This window comes from Acyrthosiphon pisum, chromosome A1 (genome assembly GCF_005508785.2).
Source record: "Acyrthosiphon pisum isolate AL4f chromosome A1, pea_aphid_22Mar2018_4r6ur, whole genome shotgun sequence".
NCBI lineage: Eukaryota > Metazoa > Arthropoda > Insecta > Hemiptera > Aphididae > Acyrthosiphon > Acyrthosiphon pisum.
Genome location: NC_042494.1, coordinates 158,242,412 through 158,263,251, shown reverse-complemented (window position 1 = coordinate 158,263,251; position 20,840 = coordinate 158,242,412). Strand labels below are relative to the sequence as shown.

Sequence of the window (20,840 nt, the reverse complement as noted above, 5' to 3'; positions counted from 1 at the left end):
AGTGTTTTATCAGTATTTGATCGGTGGCAATGCGTATCATTAAGTTTCTGACATACCTATCTAGTATCTAATATCTGTTTATTCAAGAGTTTAGCAAAACATTTGATTATTCTATGCTTCTTTGTATTTTGTTATGACTAATGTTGTAGGTATTGTTATTTAATAATTTCCCAATGTTTAAAATGTTTGAATATTATTGCAATTCATAATACTATGGTATTCGTATTCGATGATATCATCGTGTCGTATTCAGTTCTGTATAGTGTAATCCGGTATTCGTCATATCTTGGGTGTTGTCTTCGTTAGGTTTATGCTTACACTCATTTGAAAGTTACAATAGTTAATAACTATCGTGGCCATTTATACAGTGACATCAAACCAAATAATACAACATGACTGATCAGTTCGGTCCCATCACACTAAAATGGGATCCCAAAAATCTAGAGATACGAACTATGTCTGTGGAAAAGACATTAGAACCATTAGTTTTACAAGTACCTACAGTTATATCAAGATAACTATTTACTTAAGAAATACCTAATATTGGTAACTGTTGCAGGTGACTACTTTAGTGAACACAAAAGGAACTTCACGTAAGAAGAAAGGACGTTCAAAAAGAGCTCATGTTCTAGTTGCTGCTGTCGAAAAAGCTACAGAGAATTTTATTGAAGTTGGAGAACAAATCGCTTTTGAAAATCCTGATATAAAACAAGAAATGTTAGCTGCAGTTGAAGAAGTTCGAAAAACTGGTAAATTCAAAATACCTACCTAAATATTTTCCTAGCATACTTGTTGAATAATCAAATTTAATAATTTTAAAAAAATCATTAAAAATCAAAAATATCTTATGGCTATAATTAACTTTTTTTTTCTTAATGTTATAATGATTTGTAGCAAATCTTCTATTAAAATGTCTGTTAGTGATGGAAAAAAAATTATGAATTTATAACTGAAAAATAATTTGAACATTTTCTAGATTTTGATGAATTTTGTCTAAATTTGATTTTAATGTATATAAAAAATATTAGTGTCCATGTATCTTTAACATTTTTGAACTTCCATTTGATAAACTTATAAGGAACCTTACATTAAATTTTTAAGCTTTTTTACTAAGTAATTTACTATGGTAATAGTACTATGGCATTCCTGTATGGCTCTATAATATTCAAGTTTAGTACGGGAAAACTAAAAAACAAAGGGAAAATCTACAATTGCCTACTTTTTTTGAATATATAATATCACCTATACTACTGCAATCGATGTAAAAGAGTATTAAATGTTATAATACTCTAAAAGGTTTTAATATTAATTTATTTTTAATATTTAAAATGAAAATATATTGTATATAGATACCTAATTATTATATTTAATATACCTGTATTAGTTTAGTATGTGACCTACCAAGATAATTATCTATATATTATTATGTACAGACAACGTACGGGTACCAAATTAACAGGCAAGATACATTTTTTAAATTGTAACTAATACCTATACAAAAAGTGCATTGCACCATAGTCGGGATTATAATAAGCACTTGACGATGGTCGGGTTGGTAATGTTCACCCGACCATATTGTTATCAAATGCGCATGCATGTGGATTTGTTATAAACTATAGGATTAATATTATGTAGTATATACCTATATTAGGTAGATATATTAAGTTGTAGCATCTGTTATGATTACTAAATGCACAATGACATGTATTTGATTAAATTTTTTTAATTTTTATATAATCATGATTTGTTCTTAGTGGGCTAGATGGTGCTCACTGCTCAGTTCGCCTCAATTGTTAAATCATCTTGAAAGAAAACCCATTTAATCTGATACATTTCATTCTTAGAGCAAGATTGCAGATCTTGTGCTGGGTTGCATAAACAATTTTTTATATTTAATGGTTCACTAAAAATTTAATGGACCAATCACAGGCCACCAAATCTTTTTTAAGGGACTATTAGCTCACTATTGATTCATAAAATGTTTTGTGCAATCCGGAAATAATTTGTTAATCAATAAACTTAGCGCACATTCAATAGGGAAATAACCTGCGAAAAAATAGGCATTTCGCCATATGAAAGGAGTATGTGTAAATTAATCGAATAATTTTGTACTGCAAAACCCATGCGCATTTGTTAACAATTTGGTCGGGTGTACATTATCAGTCAGGCCGTGGTCGAGCGCCTATTATATCCCGACTATGGTTGGTGTATTTCCACAGCATAAAAAAAAAATATTTAACCTAACCTATTATTTTATTTTTGTATTAGGTTATTAATTAATTATAATAAAATTACATAATTTTATGATTTATAATTAGATTGAAAATACTAAGCGAATACCCCATACAATGGGTCACGTAATCTGGTTGGTCACTTACTTAACAAATACCAATATATGATATTATAACATTTTTTAATGGATAGCTATTCTATTTATTTTTATTTTTTTGTACCTAGTACCCCAATAAATTAAATTATTTATTAAGTATTTTAATACAATGTGCAATTAGTTTATAATAACTGTAACTATTTATTATTATACAATTATATATTTTTTTTTGTATTGGTAGAATACTTAAATTTGAAGATTCTATGCCAAGTTATAAATGCTTTTCTGAAATTTTTTCATAATATTTCCTTACCATCATAGTCAGTGAGATAATAAACTAATAAAAGACAAAGGTACTTAAATTTTAGCTTAACCCATTTAGCAGATTATACATAACTATTTTTTGTATTATATTGGTCGAAGAAGAGTGTACATGTTGATGTAACATCCTTTAATGATTGGTAGACTATAATGATTTTCCAATTTTAATACAGTATGAAGTTATGTTTGGAAAAGTTTGTGGCATAATCTTTATTATTTTATGCAGGTGATGCTATGAGTATTGCTGCAAGGGAGTTTGCTGAAGATCCTTGTGCTTCAGCTAAACGTAGCAATATGGTAAGAGCGGCAAGAAATCTATTGTCAGCCGTAACACGCCTACTTATACTTGCAGATATGGTTGATGTGCATTTATTATTGAAGTCTTTAAGGGTTGTAAGTATGATTAGCTTTATTATTTTACGTACAATTTTATTAAAAAACTCATTTAACACATATTAAAGATATTAATGTAAATCATATTAAAAATGTTCCTATATTTTTAATTTAATTTTAGGTTGAAGATGATTTGGAAAAGGTTAAAAATGCTTCAAGTCAAGCCGAACTTCTTGACAATATTAAAGTTTTTGGTAGAAGTGCTAGTGAACTTATGAGTCAAGCTGCAAAACGACAACAAGAATTAAAAGATCCTCAATTACGCGATGATCTTGCTGCAGCACGTGCTATTTTAAAGAAACATTCCACAATGCTGTTAACTGCTTCCAAAGTAAAATTGTAGCAATATATTATCCAACTAATATTAATTTAGAAATAACATTCTCAAGGTTTATGTAAGACACCCAGAACTTGCTGCAGCTAAAGCTAATCGTGATTTTGTGTTGAAACAAGTGTGTGAAGCTGTAAACACTATAAGTGATGTTGCCCAAGGTCGATCTGCAGCAATGAATGATAATGGAAACCAAATTTATGATGGACCTGGTGAATTGGCTGCTGCACTTGATGATTTTGATGTAATTATGTATTATTTAATTCACAATATATTCAGGAGAAATATATTATTAAAATTTTATCATATATTTATTATTATTAAGATGATTGCAAATGGACATAATTTTGTGCCCTATTTTTTGTCGACTGTACCAATCAAACTAATAAATCGTTAACAGAAATTTTTTTCTCATGCGTTATTTTTAAATCTCTTCTAAATGTTCCAAACGCTGTGTATAATGAACTATTTTAAATAAAACCATTTGCAATCCGCTTAAAATCAAAATTAGAAATTTGAACATTATGTTATATGCATATATTTAATATTATGTAAAAAAAGATAATAATTTATTAGATACTGAGCGGAACAAGAGAGTTAGTGGTTTTACTATGGTGTTTATTTATATATTTTTTATCCTGTATACAACATTTCCACCAGAAAGAGTGCTTTGATTTCAAAATATAGTATAGTACCTTGTATATTAGCAAATCGGACCAAGATAGTACTTTAGAGAGGTCATTTTCTCTATAGTTATTAAATGCCACGGGAAAAACCACCAACAAGTTACAAAAAACCGCTAAAAATGGGATTTTAATTTCTAACGCTTTGTTTATCACCATAGAAACTAATAAAAAATTATAACATTAATTCAACTTACAGAATATAATAAATAATAACGATATAAAATACCCAGACTGACAAACCATCTCCGCTCAGAATCGTTTTTCTTATATGATGATATTATATCATTGAATTCAAGGTTAATACAATCCTTTATACATTTAACCACTTGTAACCTACTGTATACCTGATGTTTACGACATCCGCTTACCCGCTTTTAAAAAAAATGTTCTATTGTACCTTAAAGGGGGGTTCACTATATATTCAACTATGCGGTATTGTTTGGTAACTGTGGTAACCTTGATTATTTTACACGATACGGTGTAGTGTGAACCTTAAAACTATTAACTCAATTTTGATTGGATTTTTCGTAATTTCCTACTACTGATATTTGCCTTATGATATAATACAGTTAGTACAAATATCATTATGATAAAAAAAAATGTATCTTTTGATGTTTTGTATTTTAGGAAAGAATGGTTATGGATCCTCTTGTTTATAATGAAGTGCGTACTCGTCCTTCTTTAGAAGAACGACTTGAAAGTATTATTAGTGGAGCTGCATTAATGGCTGATTCTTCGTGTACCCGTGATGAACGTAGAGAAAGAATTGTTGCTGAGTGTAATGCCGTGCGCCAAGCATTGCAGGATTTGCTGTCTGAATATATGTCCAACGTATGTATTTTTTTCAATAAGTATAAATTAATATGAACTTTGTTTTTAAATATTACATTTAACTTTACATTCCATCAAGAATTATTATTTTTATGTTGGTGTTTGCAGCAATTGCAACTCCAAAGGGTCGGAAAAAGGGTATGGTTTATGGTTTTTGTTAAAAAAAAATTGTTCTTCCTTGCACTTAACACTAAAATTTTAGAAATAGACCATAAAATAAATAAGTTTTGTGTACCCTTTTTTTATTCACTGTTGTGTACATTTTTTTTAAACTAAATTTGACACTTAAATAATCATCACTAATCTGTGTTTTATTAGTAGTTGTACGTATTTAATAACATTTTCAACAAACAATACTTTCAGTTACTAACACATTAAAATATATTTGAGTGCACGACTACCTATCTTTTTTTTAGTGAGTCAAATAGAGTTTAATATTTAATACTCAATATATTATACTAATGCCACATACATTGCATAAACAAACATAACATTACTAAAAATTAATGATCAAATGGTCTATTAAATTAATATATTTTTTATACAACTCTGCCTAAAAATATAAAATAGACTTATTCTATGACGATAATTATATAATAATTAATCATTCACTATATTATTTACTTGATATGAAGATAACTGAGATAATTTTAAACTCTATTTGAGCACTCTTTACGGCACCATAGCTATCCTATAATATACAGTGTGTCTAGAAATTGTAGAATCTATACATATAGGAATCATATAATATAACATAAAATGATTTAAAATTACAATAATTAATAATAGTTAACTTAAAGTATAATATAATAACTTTTTGTTGATATTATTATATTATGTGATTGGTGATAACTGATTAGGTACCAATGTACAATTACAAATCTAAAACTTTTTGATGGTGTTTAATGTTTATTTATGTGGAATAGAAAATGTCAGTCAAATTGCTTTTAAATAATGATAAACATAAATAACATGTTTTTTAAGGTATCCATTATTAATTATATATTTCTGATAATGATAATATTAATTTATTAAATTAATATTTTTATATAATTATATACATGCATTTCAATTTATCATCTGCGTATTTACAAGGTTTAATATTAACAATTGTATTTTTAAATGATTGTAAAGTTAATGACCATATATTATTGTATAGTTTTTAAAGCAATTTAAGTAACAATTTAGTCTTGTTTAAATCTTTATATTCCCATCAATTCTTTTTTTTTTTTTTGTAATATCAGTTGTACATCTCACAATTGTAACTTATTTGAAGTACAGTGGTTCAAATTTAAAACAATAACCACACCTGTGTTACCTTCAAGATTCAATTTCATTTTAATATGTAAATAATTGAGTTGGCACTCGGTAATTACTGTACTATTTGATGTACTTGAATTTTGTTAATACTTAATGTTATACTGTGTTTTACTGTCGTTCTATAACAATGTCGCCGACAATGTTCAATTGTATTTTTCAATTTTGCATGAATAAAAAGATCACTGTAAGGCATGCCATTTAAATAACTTAAGATAAATGCTACAATTTAAAATTTAGATATTAATTATATATGTTTTATACATTCCTTTTAATAGATGAGTGTAAAAGAAACTAGTGAAGGATTGGAACGTGCTATTGATCATATGTGTAGAAAAACTAGAGATTTGAGACGACAATTACGTAAAGCTGTTGTTGATCATGTATCTGATAGGTAAAATAAATTCATTGAAATGGTTAAAATTTAATTTAGTTAATTATTCTTTTTTTTTTTTTTGTTAAACTACAGCTTCCTAGAAACAAGTGTTCCGTTACTTGTTTTGATTGAAGCAGCACATTCAGGTGACGAAAAAGAAGTTGAAGAATGTGCTCTTGTATTCACTGAACATGCAAATAAACTTGTTGAAGTAAGTTAAACTTTCCTGAATTTAAATTGTATGGTTGTAGTATTATTTAATTAATTTTATTGATTTTGTTTTCAGGTTGCTAATCTTGCATGTAGCATGTCGAACAATGAAGATGGCGTAAAAATGGTACGAACAGCTGCTGCACAAATTGAGAATTTATGTCCTCAAGTCATAAATGCAGCTAGAGTACTTGCTGTTCGGCCCCGCTCTAAATTGGCACTTGATAATATGGATGTTTTTAGAGATGCATGGCAAGCACAAGTCAGACTACTGACTGAAGCTGTTGATGATATAACAACAATTGATGACTTCTTAGCTGTTTCAGGTTTGGAATTACTGTTATTAATTATATTTTTAAATTTGTATAAACATTTTATTATTCTATTTTAGAAAGTCATATTTTGGAAGATGTGAACAAATGTGTTCTTGCATTACAAGAAGGATCAGCTGATCCATTAGATAGAACTGCTGGAGCAATTAGGGGCCGTTCAGCTAGAGTTTGTAATGTAGTAGCTGCTGAAATGGATAATTATGAACCGGGAATATATACTGAGCGCGTGTTAGAAGCAATTAAAGTATTACGTGATCAAGGTAAATACAAAGCAAATATTAATTATAATATCAAAACAATAAAAGATAACGAATAATTTTTTGTTCATTTATTTTAGTTATGCCTAACTTTGCTCAACGTGTTGAGTTAGCGGTTGATGCCTTATCAACCAATCCTCCTAAAGAAGTAGATGAAAATGATTTTATTGATGCTTCTAGACTTGTTTATGATGGTGTAAGAGAGATTCGCCGAGCTGTTCTTATGAATAGGGTATAAAATTTACTATATTTTTCAATGTAACCAATTTATATTATTTGGCTTGGCGTGTCGCGGTCTGTACACTTCGGTAATGCTCTGAGTGTACATATCGGCCGGTGTTGTTAGCTCCCATATGATCGACTACCCGGGATTTTTAAATCCCTGCTACATAGAAACGTATTTCAACTAACCGTTCCTCCCCCCCACAAACAAAAAAACATCTAATGATCACAGTTGCCGGGCTTAAGCTTAATAAAAATAAAAATAAAAAATGATTAATAATTAATAATTTGAATATTATAGACTGATGAAGAATTAGACCCTGAAGATATAGAGTTTGATGAACATTATACAATTGATACACGGAGCAGATGTAAGTATTGTAATCAACAAAAATGTACTGCATAAAGTTAGTCAAGTAGAAGTTTGGGTTAAGAAAAATTCTTAAGATCCATTTTTCTTTGAATTATGATTTGGGTCTAATAATAATATGTTGATTTTCTCATTTTAATTAAACTATTAAAGTATTCATCACATCAATAATACATGTTAAATAATTTTATAGCAAGTGCTCATACTGGAGAACCTTTGGATGAGTACCCAGATATTAGTGGAATTACTACAGCACGCGTATGTATTGACAATATGTATTATTTATTGTTTAAAAGTAATATTTTGAAGTATATTTAGTGAAATAGTTAATTTATTCTTTTTTATTATTGATGTATAATACATTTATACAGGAAGCTATGAGAAAAATGACAGAAGAAGATAAACAAAAAATTGCTCAACAAGTTGAATTCTTTAGGAGTGAAAAGCTTAAGTTTGACCGTGAAGTAGCTAAATGGGATGATACAGGAAATGATATCATTGTTCTTGCCAAACATATGTGTATGATTATGATGGAGATGACAGATTTTACCCGGTATATAATTAAAAACATTTTATTAAAATTACATAAGCGTGATTTTTAACCTTTTCATTGTTTCGGAAGACTATTGCGTTCAAAACATTTATACCATTCACTGCTCCAAACGTTCTACTAATATATCTAATAATCGAGCCTATATTTTATATTATTTTTTGTCAGTAACCATTTGAACTTGGATAATTATATGATAATATTAAAGAAATAGAAAAAAATTATTTTTATTTTACGGAGCATACACAGGTTGCAGGTCATAAATATATGTAGCAGTGAAAATGTTAAACAACATACATTTTAATAATAAATTTTATTTTTTAAGTGGCCGTGGACCATTGAAAACTACTATGGATGTTATTAATGCAGCTAAGAAAATTTCAGAAGCTGGAACAAAGTTAGATAAGCTTACTAGACAAATTGCTGACCAATGTCCAGAATCATCTACCAAAAAAGATTTGTTAGCTTATTTACAACGTATTGCTTTGTATTGTCATCAGCTGAACATCACTTCTAAAGTTAAAGCTGATGTGCAAAATATAAGTGGAGAACTAATTGTTTCTGGGGTATGATATTTTTATTTTATTATGTACATATCAAATAAATTATTTTTCAACAATGAAACAAAATTATAATATAACTTTTAGTTGGACAGTGCCACATCTCTAATTCAAGCTGCAAAAAATTTAATGAATGCTGTTGTATTAACCGTGAAGTCCTCGTATGTGGCCAGTACAAAATACCCTAGACAAGGAGCAGATCTCCAAAAAGTAATTATTTTATTTTATGAAAAAAAATAGTTAATTTATTATGTTATTTATTTCCATAGCTTGTTGTGTGGAAAATGAAAGCTCCTGAAAAGAAACCACTTGTAAGACCAGAAAAACCTGAAGAAGTTAGAGCTAAAGTACGAAAAGGCTCTCAAAAGAAAGTACAAAACCCAATAAAGGCTTTAAGTGAATTCCAAAGTCCTACAGAATCTGTTTAAAATGTATAATAATTATTGATCGCTATTTAGACGTTTAGCTAATGATTTGAAAAATAAGTATATTTACTTGTACATTCATCAATAAAAGTAAATGCCAAATAATACTAGATTAATTAAAGGTAAACATTAAATATTGTTTGTATATTATTGAAAAAAAAAATATTTAAATTTATTATTTTATATACATGGTTTTGTTGCCAAAATTAATGAATGACAAAATATACTTGATAATATGTTGGCTAAAAAAATTCTTGAATATCCAAAATAAATATTTTTTGTTGTAATTATTAAAATCTACCAACAATTACTATATAATCTTAATGGATAATTAGTTTGTTATTAATTATTATTATAATCATTATATAATATTTTATATTATAATCAACCTTTTTTGTATTTTTAAAATTAGTTTCTCATTTACCAAATAGTTGGGTAATATATTCTACAGTATTATTAATTATTCTTAATACAATCGTAGAAATTACTTTTAGCATTAATATTAAATTTATACAAAAAAAAAAAAAATAACTTTTTATTATATTCTTGCGTCTGGTAGAATCTTTTTTTTTTTTGATTATTTGTCTGTAGATCCTGAATATTAAGCTAAATGTTTAGCACATTTTTGATATCATATTTTATTAAATTATGTTTTTAATACAAAAATATAAATATCTACCAAATATTAGTTGTATTTTTCAAATTACCCATTCTCTTAAAGTCTTGTAGCTCTTTTTTGCAGTAGGGCACCTTTCAGGTCTTGGTTATTAATTTTGAATTAAATTTTAGATTTTGAGTGTAATTTTCAACTTTGCGGTGGATTCGGGTAGCAAACTAGGAAGTTCTTCTATGTAGTATATGTCAAGTGTACTCCCAAGTATACCTTGTCATTGAGTAGGAGATTGAATATGGGTTAAATTTGTGAGATCTACCTTGTACAGTAGGTCCATTTCAGTTATCAAATCATATGGCGGTCATAAACTAAAAATATACTAATGGTACCGGTTGGTTATATCCTCACCAGGGGCTTTAACTTTATAGCACAAATTAAGATATTCTGGATACTCAGCGAACCTGTGATAAGTGAAGCTGCACCTTCTTACGACTACTAGCGCTTTATAAGATTGTTCTGTGTTAACCGGGAGAATAAGGAACTAAATGACCATAGTTCCTCGCGTCCTGCCATAACTTAAGGAGTTGATATAAGACACTGCGTTCCGTATCCAGTATATCCTAATTTGTGCTTTATAGCCCTATTATTATTGTTTCATATATTATTAAAATTAATTTTAAAGATTTGTCCTAAGACGACAAGTACTTACACATTGTAAATGCTTGAAACTATTTATATTTATAAATGGGCTTAGCCCAATTGTACAATGTATAACATAACAGTTAACATATAACATATAGTTTTTATATTAATATATCATATAATAATTAAACTAATTAAAAAATCAATTATTATCACTTATTTACTTTTGTTATACATATTAAAAAATGATTTACTATCACTTATACAGGATTTGTTATTATTATTATTTATTTTTGGGTACGTTTATTTCAACATATTATTTATTATTATGGATGGTAGTGGGTTTGTTAATCTTGAGTGGCAGCACTATAAAGTTTTCACACCTTAGCAGGATAAAATAAACCAGTACCTTGCTTACTTAATTTAACTCTATTCATAACAAATATGATTTATTTCATTTTAAGATATTTAATTATTTTAATAAAAATGAAATTGTTATTTTTCTAAAAGTACAAATAGGGCAAGATTTGTATGTTAAGATTCACTATCCGTTTCATCAAAATATCCAGCTGTTTGTAGTAATTTATTTTGTACTTTTACTTTTAATTCTCTTTTGATTGTATCTGGTAACATTCCTAAAATAGTAATCGGTGACAAGTAATTGGTTCATTAATTGATAAACTTATTTTGTTATTATTAAATATCATACTTCTAGCATCTGGGGCAACATCATTGAATAAATCATCTTCAGTTATAGATTGAACTGTTTGCCCTTTAGATAAACGATCCTTTAACTTTTCTTTGCATAACATGGTCACCTCATCCATCCAACCACATTCAACCAGTCTTCGGCATACTAATGACTTGAAACTGTAATAGTTTAATTATTAGATAGAATACAAATCAATAAATAAAATACATCCGTTTTTAACTATTTAGTATTAATCTGAATATTAATTTAAAAATCTAAAATGGTAGAAGCGTTTAAATATTAATTACTAGGAATCCTTTAACTGCTCTAGACATACGATTACATCCAAAACATTTCCATCATTCACTTCTTTAGATGTACTATTCAATCCTGTATTTTAAAATATCATTTGCCAGAAACTGTACAACTTAAGGAAACCCTGGCTAGCATTATAAATCTTTGGTGTATAATACAAATGTCTTAAATTAAAAAGTTACATTTTTGGCTAATAGTATGATCAGAATCAAACATTTTTATATTTTTTTTGGTTCAGAATACAGATCACGTAAGTCAACATTTGAACTCACTATCAGTGAAATTTGTTTTGGTTTAAATATTTTCAAGTCACATTATATTGGGTACAAAATCAGGGGGTGTGGCTATGGTCTATGGGTGATCGGGCACCCACTGTTGTCTAGCTACCAATAAAATTAATTTGTATTCAATATTAAGTAATCCAAAATAGAAAGGTTGGATAACTATTTTTTGAGCACCCCCAGTAATAATCTTCTGGATCTGCGCATGCTAATATTTATCATATTATATTGGTTAGGTTAGCTATAGCTCAGGTACTTAAGTAATGTAAATTGGCCAAAAATAATGAAATTTATCAAAATGAAAAAAGTTTAATTAGCATTATCTAAAATGTTATTATTTGGCAGTTTACTGTAAATGAAGTATTGTATTGATTGAATTATTTTAATTTTATGAAATTCATAGTTTAATGAGTACTTAGCCACAGGAAAAATTAATGTTAATTACATACCTAATTGTTAACAATCATCATTTCTAATTTACTTAAACCTACTTTGTCAATGAATTTAACTATCAAAAACAGATAGGTATAATTACTTTTCTTCGTCTACAAACATTGTTTCGTTTTGAGACATTGTGCATGTAGTTATATAATGTAATTATTAATAAAACAATTATAATTACTTTTCTTCCTCTACAAACGTCACTTCGTTTTGAGACATTGTGCAAGTACTAGGTAGGTATTATATGTTATTGTAATGGAATAACAAATAGGCATTCATATAAGTTTGAAATCGGTTTTCATTAAACATGTTACATCCAAATAAATAAGTTAACACGACTTGAAATACATATTATACTTATTCTTATATGTACTGCATATTTATTCTTAATATTTATAAAATATAATATTAGATAACAGTACTATTTAGATATTCCACATTTTAATATGCCTATGTTGCACGAGTATGCAAGGTATTTAAAGTATTTTTAATTACGGACAATAATAATGGGCCACGAGTTTTAAATAAAACGAATATTACGAAACGACAAAATGAAAATATAAATTACAATATTGAACTTTTAAGTTTAAACAGTAGAGAATAAATATTCAATTAAAATTTAACGTGATATCGTTAAGTCTATGACAGTTTATATTTTATATTTATGTCATATCCATATGAACCGTCCAGTGTCGATGAGTTTTGCTACTTGCTACTAATCTAATTATCAATGATTATGTCAACTATCGCGAAGTTGCCACAAACTATAACTGCTACTTCACTGTGACTGAATGAGTAGCAGTAACAGTGCCTGCTACTTGTACATAAAATAACAGTGATCACTGATCACATTATCGTTACTCGTTATCAATTATTCAGTTATCATCTAGCAAATTCACAGTGTGATAAATATTTTTCACAGTTAAAAAATCACTGATGAAAGTGTTAACTGTTAAGTCATTTATATGTATAGGTACACAATACACGTCATAATATGCAACAATTTCTTGTATAGATACAGAAAAATGTCCTATATTCCTATCCAGTATCCACTGTCCAATGTCCATATCTTTATAATCTATGCAGCACATGCACGAATTTATCGATTAAAGTGATATTGTGATTGTGTGAATGTGCGCTGTGCAATAGGTCAAGGTCTCATCATACTATTTACTATTTTACTATAGAATTTTTTATTAGCTATGGTTATTACATAGAACGTTATTATCAGGGGTGGATCCGTATTCTGTAACGGGGAACATGTAAAATAACATATAAATGATACACAGCGTGCCAGTTACATCTAATCACTTTCAATCGCCAATTGATACGTGAAAGTAAAAACTAAAAAGTAGCAGTTAAAGTAGCAATCACTGCTATTTTTACTGTGATTTATATTATCACAGTAGCAAATTCACAGTGTGATAAATATTTTTCACAGTTTAACATCACTACAGGACTGGAAACTACATGAACAGCGGAGCGCGGGTGATGGGTCCGCTGTTGTCTAGCTAATCGTACACATCGATCTCGAGCGCCATCTATAGTACAACTAAATGTTACCAAATTACCAAGTTAATTTTTAATTTGCCGCTCAATTAACGTCCTACACTTAAATCAATTTATGTTTAGAGTTATTTGCTGTGGCGTACCCAGGATTTTAGAACTGTGGGTCTGCCTTACATACGAGAGGCCACTGTGTAGAAACTTCAACCAACTAAGTACTTATTATTACAAAGTCGCCCAACGCGCTCGCGATTTACCTTATTAGTTATTTACATCACATTTTTATACAAACATTCAATATAACTATATTACACGAGTCATAACATTTAGTATTAAAGCTATATTTAACTAATTGTTATTTTTATTTGTTGCATTAAAATTTATATTCAATTAAAACAGTTACCTGTCATATTTAAATCATTAGAAAGGATTATACATATTTTTTTTTTATTTTTATACGTATATTTTATTTTTCAATGACTGATTTCATTTTCACAAGAGATATAGAAGATGGTTCTAAATTCATACAAAAGTCAAAAATAATAGATTTATAACATTTATATTTTATAATACCTACATGAAAATAATGGTAAAGAACTAGAACATTACAATAATTTTCTGCGCTTTTTCATTAGTGCAAATGTACCTACTTACTACGTTATCAAAATCAATGGTTTGAGCTACCTATGTTGATTTCTATGCTCAATTAGGCCAAATTTGATAGGCTTAGTTTTTATGAAAAAAAATATGTGAACTTTCGAATCAGTGGCGTAAATTGGGTCTAATTTCTGGTGGTGCAGAGGCGTATTCTTAACACAACATAATTTCCAACACACCAATAATCCAACTTCCCAAGTAAAATCCTTCCCAATTAAAAATTATATATTTCCCTATATAATTCTTTAAATAATAATTACATTTTGAATTATTTTAGCAGTAAAACCTGTATTATTATAATATTAATAAAATAAAAGGTTGGCAAGTGGGTGTCGCTCTGCTGTACAGTAGGTTACAAGTTGGTCGCTGTAATATGGATGGTGTTTAAACTTTAATTTGAATTCGATGATACAATATTATTGTATAAGAAAAACGATTCTGAGCGAAGGCGGTTGCATGATATTACTAAGTATATTTGATAATATTAATTATTGTGAACCTTGTTTTAAATTTTCAATTCGTAGCTATAAAGTTTAGCTGCAAAATAATTATTACATTTTAAATTTGATATGTTTTGTCAAAATTTGAACTTTAAAAGCTTATAAAATAAGTTGTGCCTATATGTATTTTTAATATTTTTCAACTGCTATTGTAACAATATATAAAGAGCCTTGTATTAAATGTTCACGTTTTTTACACAAAAAATTAAATTTTATTGATATTTATAGAAAAAAAAAACTAAAAAAATTAAAAACTGACAACGTCCGTAAACAGCTCAAAAAAAGTCAAAATATTTTCAAAACTTTATAGTGTATAGAAAATGAAAATATAAACATTCGGTGAGATGTTCATGTATTTACAGTAGTTATTCGTTTTTTAATAACAACAAAAAAACAAAATCGCTACATGAGAAATCAAGTGAATATCCTATTTTGTAAAAATATGAGCTTCAAACGCTCATAAAAATTTAATTTAATTTGCTTGTGACATTTTTTTTTTTTTGATAAAGGTAGACAAACTAATGAATAATCGTGTATTACATATAAAAGATTTTATGAATTTGCAATCCAAAATAATTTGCTAATTTTCGTGATTTTTCAGTATTTTGTTAAGATGTGAACTTTAAATGCTTATAAAAATAAACTGTGACTAAGGATTTTTAATGTTTTTTAAATTACATTGTAACAATATAGTAGGAGCGATGTATTCAATTTTAAGCTTTTTTACCCAACAAATAAAGTTTTATTGACGTTCATAAAAAAAAGCCTAAGAAAATTGGAAACTAAAAATGTTCCTAAACAGTTCAAAAAAAATCTAAATATTTTGAAAATGACTTGTATATACGTTCATTTGTTTTAGAGTTACATGCATGGGACTAAAGAGGACTCCTCGCAGTATCCTTTTTATTACTTGTTTTGGAGTCCGGAACAGGACACTACTTTACTCTCCGGTAGGAATTCTGGTGCTACTAGGGTGTGAGGGTAAATATTTTTGTTATTCTAGGAGTACCTATGACTGTTTTTCAAACTTTTTTTTATTACATAGCAATTTTTTGGTACTGTGAGGCAAGCAATAGGTCCGAATAACCACCCATGTACACTAAATTTCCTTCAAGTTTACAAAATGTTGGCTGTCTATTCCATTCTGAAGCCTCCAAAGAGTGGAAATTGTTCAATTTTAAATTCTGCAGAAACTCCCAAAATTACCATTACTGATTTAAAAACCATTTTTAATACTAATAGCATCACAGAAAAAGAAAAAAAAAAAATTGAGAACATACGTAAAACATTAGATTCCTATGTAGGTTTGGAAGTAGAAGATGTATTTGATACTAATGAATAATGATCATAATATTATTTTAAAGCTGACACAGAAACCTGTTTTTTATATTTTACAGGGTATATCTTATGTCATTGTACGCGGGGTTTTTAACGATTATGGATCGATGACATAGAATTTATTTAAAACGAAAAAAGACGTGTTTTTTTTTAACAGTCAATTTTTAAAAAAGCAGACGTACCAACAGCAAAATCAACTTTATTTTTTCAAATAGTAACTACTATATTTTTTAATGAATTCTGGTAAAGTTTTTTTTTCTGAAAATTTTGATAGTCAAATCATCAATTTTGGTTCGCTAGTTTATTAACTATGGCCCTCTAAAGTTTAGTAAAATATGCACTAATACTTTTAATTGAAATGATTGGTATAGGTTTAATTTCCAAGAGCTAAAAATTTTTTTTTATAACTTGAAATTCGAACCTTAAGTTCCCTATTTTGATAGATATCGCATGAAAAGTATGTATTTAGCACATGAAAATTTTTAATAATCGTGATTTAAAATAAACTATTTGCAAGATATTTAGATAAATAGTCAATCTCAATAAAGGTTTATAACTAACTTAGGCATACATTTGATCTGAGTTAATTACAGATTTCCAATATTATTTTAACAAGAATTGAATACCATTGTCCATTAGGTATTACCTTAGCCACCTAATAAAAAATCCAAATTAATGATATTGTAAGAAAAGTATGATAGGAATTTATGATAGGAAAAGTACGAAATAAAATGTAATGCCCAAAACTAAGAAAATACACACGAAGTGCAGGGCCGTCCATTAAGGGGGTCTTGGAGACACCCCCCACTCAAGATTTTTTTTAAATATTTAGTCGGCAAATTTGGCACTTGGTCAATGTTTTCGGCAATTCGGCATCGTCAGTATTTCATAGTATTTTTATTATTTTCAAAAAATATTTGTATATATATATTTGATATTTGATTAAAACGACGTCAACGAAATTTCGAATACACCGAATTCCAAAAATAGACGAGTTTATATCAGTGTATTGCACGACTGTACAACACGTAGCCCAGAGCCTGTAAGAATTTTATTGACTTATTCTTGGTATTATAAAATATTTGCAATATTTTAACTTTTGCAGTCGATAGTTGTCGTCTATTCGACTATTCGTCTAAGGTAAATGGTAACATCTTGTTCTGTAGGTACTATATTATAGACATCAAGTATCAACTCGATGATTTTAATATTGCCTATATGTTTTTTTTTTCATATTATTCACAAGTCTTAACATATTTGCATATTTATGATGAAAGAAATAAAATATACAGGGTTGTCAGGATTAAATAAATTAAATCAATATTACTTATTAAGTATCACTACGATTTATTGATTAAAAACGCGGAACGTCGCCGAAGCGTAAAACTAATTCAAAACATAAATAACTTAAAACGGCGGTTCGACCGAGAGTACATACGTCGTGCTCTACGGTAACGGCGAAACAGGCCTTGTTACGGCGGCGTAGACTTTGATATCACATTAAGAAATATAGGTATCGAAATTGCACGTTGTGTTACTTAGATAGCATATTAAAAAAGGTGGGTAAGTGGATGTCGCTCTGCTGTACAGTAGGTTAGAAGTGGGTCACTGTATAATGGACAGTATTAAATTTGAATTCAATGATATAATATCACTGTATAAGAAAAACGATTCTGAGCGGAGACGGTATATCAGTCTATGTATTAGACATATAATATATACTTATCTATGGTATTAAAAAAAAATTGACCTATAATAGGTACCTATAATAAATTCCAAATTAATCATATCATAATATCTATTAGGTACTTATAACGCGTTATACATCAACAAAAAACCGTGGTACTATCATAGATATATAATAGTATACTTTAGAAGTTTCAAGTACCCACGAATAATATTATACAACAGATAAAACTTTATTGATATTTATAGAAAAAAAAACTAAAAAAATTGAAAACTGACCATGTCTGTACACAGCTCAAAAAGAATCAAATTATTTTCAAAATTTTATGGTGTATAGGAAATGCTAATATAAACATTCAGTAAAATTTTCATATATCTGCAGTTATTCGTTTTTGAATTACAACAAAATAAGGAAATCGCTACATGAGAAATCAAGTGAATATCAAATGTTGTAAAAATATGAATTTCAAACGCCCATAAAAATTTAATTTGAGATTCTTATAGACATTTTTTTTTTGGTAAAGGTAGAATATCCTATAAGGAATCTTGTATTACATTTTCATATCTTAGATTTAAAAAGAAAAATTTTTATGAATTTCTAACTCGAAATAATTTGCAAATTTTCGTGATTTTTCCATATTTTGTCATTTTTTGAACTTATTAAATGCTTATAAAAAAAAACTGTGACTAACGATTTTTAATATTTTTTTTATCTGCCTTTGAAACAATATACTAGGAGCCTTCTATTAAATTTTCAAGCTTTTTTATCCAACAAATAAAATTGTATTGATATTTTTAGAAAAAAAACTAAAAAAAAATGGAAAATGAAAATGTCCGTAAAGAGCTCAAAATAAATCAAAATGTTTTCAAAATTTTACCGTGTATAGAAAATGCAAATATAAACAACCTGTGAAAATTTCATATATCTACGGTCATTTGTTTTAGAGTTACACCAAAAACCAAAATCGATTTTGATAAAAATCGATTTTGCGTAAAAATTCCCGTTTTTCCTTAATTTTTCTTTTGTTTTTCACGTCGCTTTTGAAAACTACTGGGAAATTTTTACTTTTGACCCCCCAAAGTACCAACTAGATTCACTTTCCAATCATAAAAGTTACTGTTGAAGAAAATCGAAGCAGTTTTACTGTCCTAAAAGGTGATGACAGACATAAAAAAAAATTTAAAAAAAAATAAAAAAAAAAATAAAAAAAAAAAACACACATCATTGTAAAATCAATACATTCATCGTTCCACTCAGAATCAAAATCGAAAAAATCATAAAATATAACCGATTTTGATTCAAAACAGATAAAAATACAAAAAAAATAAAAAATTCCAAAAAAGCACTGAAAACTAAAAAATCGCAAAATGTGCAAAAAAAATCAAAATCAAATCTTTAATTTGAGTTCCCTATATCACGAAACACATTTTTATCTTACTCTGCTATTTTATAAGCATCTCATAAGAAATATGCAAATGCTATAAAATCCCAACCCTGCTTATAAGTATACATGGTGTAACAGTAGAACTGACTTTTGGAATAACTTTTGTTCTAATAATATAAAAATTTTTTTTTGATATATAATTTATAGCCATTTGCGCTTCACGTGAAAATGAAATATTTTTAATTTTATTTAAATTTTTTGGAATAAATTCAAAATAGCCAATTTGTGAATCTGATTATAAGAACGATTTTGATGGTAAAAACATTTATCTAAATCAAGTAATTTTTTTTTAGAATTTTTTTAAATATCAATATTTTTTTGATTAAATTCATTTGGAACGCAATAACTTTTTAAAAATATTATTTTTGAAAATTTGCCAACCTAGGTATACTTTTAAAACTATTTACTAATCCTATAATTTGTCATACGTTTAAGTAGCATACATTTTTTTTTTTGGACAGTTCTTTCTGGTACACTCTGTATAAGTTTTATTATTATTAAAAATATATTCCTACGTAGGTATATACATATGTATATCATATAATAGATACTTAATTTATTATGTGCGATAATTGATGTTAAGAGGAAAACAGAAGATTCTACAATCTAGGTATATGAATGTCACCTATAAAATATCACGACTAAATAAACTAAGAACTATTTAGTAATACATTTAGTCATGAGGTAAGTAAATCTTAAATTGTGGACCACAATGCTACAAGTCTTCTGCCCTAATCATAATATAATTATATTAATAAATTGTAGCTTTTTATAGCATTGTGGCGCAGGTGGTCAGACTGTAATAATTGATAATTAATAATTATTATTTTAGGTTAAGTAAAAATAATATAAAAATGTTTTGTCGCGAATAATGTACCTCGTGAAGACTGAGTAGTTGTAATTGTGTCTCATGATTTTATAATTTATAGTTTGTTTAATAATTATGTATGTAACTTAATAAATACCTTTTGTTCTCAAAACTAATAATTGTTTCGTAGTTTCTATAATACAAATATATAAGCTACAGCATTTTTCGGAATACTTTTTATCTGGCTTTTTTATCACCTTTTTACTTTTATTTGGTTGAACACTTAGACCATATACAATGGATGGAGTCATAGCATATTACGTGTATAAAATGAGTTGAAGCCAACATAACTATAGGAACTATAGGACCTGTGACATCTGCGCTTGCGCGACTGTTTATCTTAACTG

At 27.7% G+C, this 20,840-nt stretch overlaps 2 protein-coding genes across 3 annotated transcripts; one reads left to right on the top strand and one right to left on the bottom strand.

Annotated features, from left to right (window-relative positions):
- The first annotated feature begins 117 nt into the window (after positions 1-117).
- Positions 118-9,646, top strand: LOC100161018 (catenin alpha). Of its 2 annotated transcripts, XM_008186911.3 has the most exons (18): positions 118-494; positions 560-749; positions 2,877-3,043; positions 3,165-3,374; positions 3,433-3,618; positions 4,688-4,891; positions 5,000-5,029; positions 6,487-6,602; positions 6,678-6,795; positions 6,871-7,120; positions 7,186-7,386; positions 7,464-7,615; positions 7,907-7,976; positions 8,169-8,233; positions 8,347-8,528; positions 8,851-9,091; positions 9,173-9,295; positions 9,355-9,646. In XM_008186911.3, the coding sequence occupies exons 1-18, from the start codon at positions 393-395 to the stop codon at positions 9,511-9,513; spliced, it is 2,766 nt and encodes a 921-aa protein (XP_008185133.1). In that variant the 5' UTR covers positions 118-392; the 3' UTR covers positions 9,514-9,646. The 2 variants fall into 2 exon arrangements, with proteins under 2 accessions (XP_008185133.1, XP_001944375.1); XM_001944340.5 differs by lacking the exon at positions 5,000-5,029 and having other exon boundaries at positions 119-494; positions 9,355-9,513.
- Positions 9,647-11,197: 1,551 nt separating this feature from the next.
- LOC100163044 (transcription and mRNA export factor ENY2) lies at positions 11,198-13,398 on the bottom strand. The gene is made up of 3 exons (XM_001943844.5): positions 12,675-13,398; positions 11,475-11,635; positions 11,198-11,400 (listed from the first exon to the last, which is right to left on the bottom strand). The coding sequence occupies exons 1-3, from the start codon at positions 12,710-12,712 to the stop codon at positions 11,300-11,302; spliced, it is 300 nt and encodes a 99-aa protein (XP_001943879.1). The 5' UTR covers positions 12,713-13,398; the 3' UTR covers positions 11,198-11,299.
- Between the last annotated feature and the right edge of the window lie 7,442 nt (positions 13,399-20,840).

What these genes read in the sequence shown, in the direction of transcription:
- LOC100161018 (XM_008186911.3), top strand. Translation starts at nt 393, where the DNA reads ATGACTGATCAGTTCGGTCCCATCACACTAAAATGGGATCCCAAAAAT. An exon ending in TGAAGAAGTTCGAAAAACTG is followed by an intron (nt 750 to 2,876) that starts GTAAATTCAAAA and finishes TATTTTATGCAG; the next exon opens with GTGATGCTATGAGTATTGCT. An exon ending in AAGGAGCAGATCTCCAAAAA is followed by an intron (nt 9,296 to 9,354) that starts GTAATTATTTTA and finishes TTATTTCCATAG; the next exon opens with CTTGTTGTGTGGAAAATGAA.
- LOC100163044 (XM_001943844.5), bottom strand. Translation starts at nt 12,712, where the DNA reads ATGTCTCAAAACGAAGTGACGTTTGTAGAGGAAGAAAA. An exon ending in ACGTTTGTAGAGGAAGAAAA is followed by an intron (nt 11,636 to 12,674) that starts GTAATTATAATT and finishes AAACTATTACAG; the next exon opens with TTTCAAGTCATTAGTATGCC. An exon ending in TGTTGCCCCAGATGCTAGAA is followed by an intron (nt 11,401 to 11,474) that starts GTATGATATTTA and finishes TTACTATTTTAG; the next exon opens with GAATGTTACCAGATACAATC.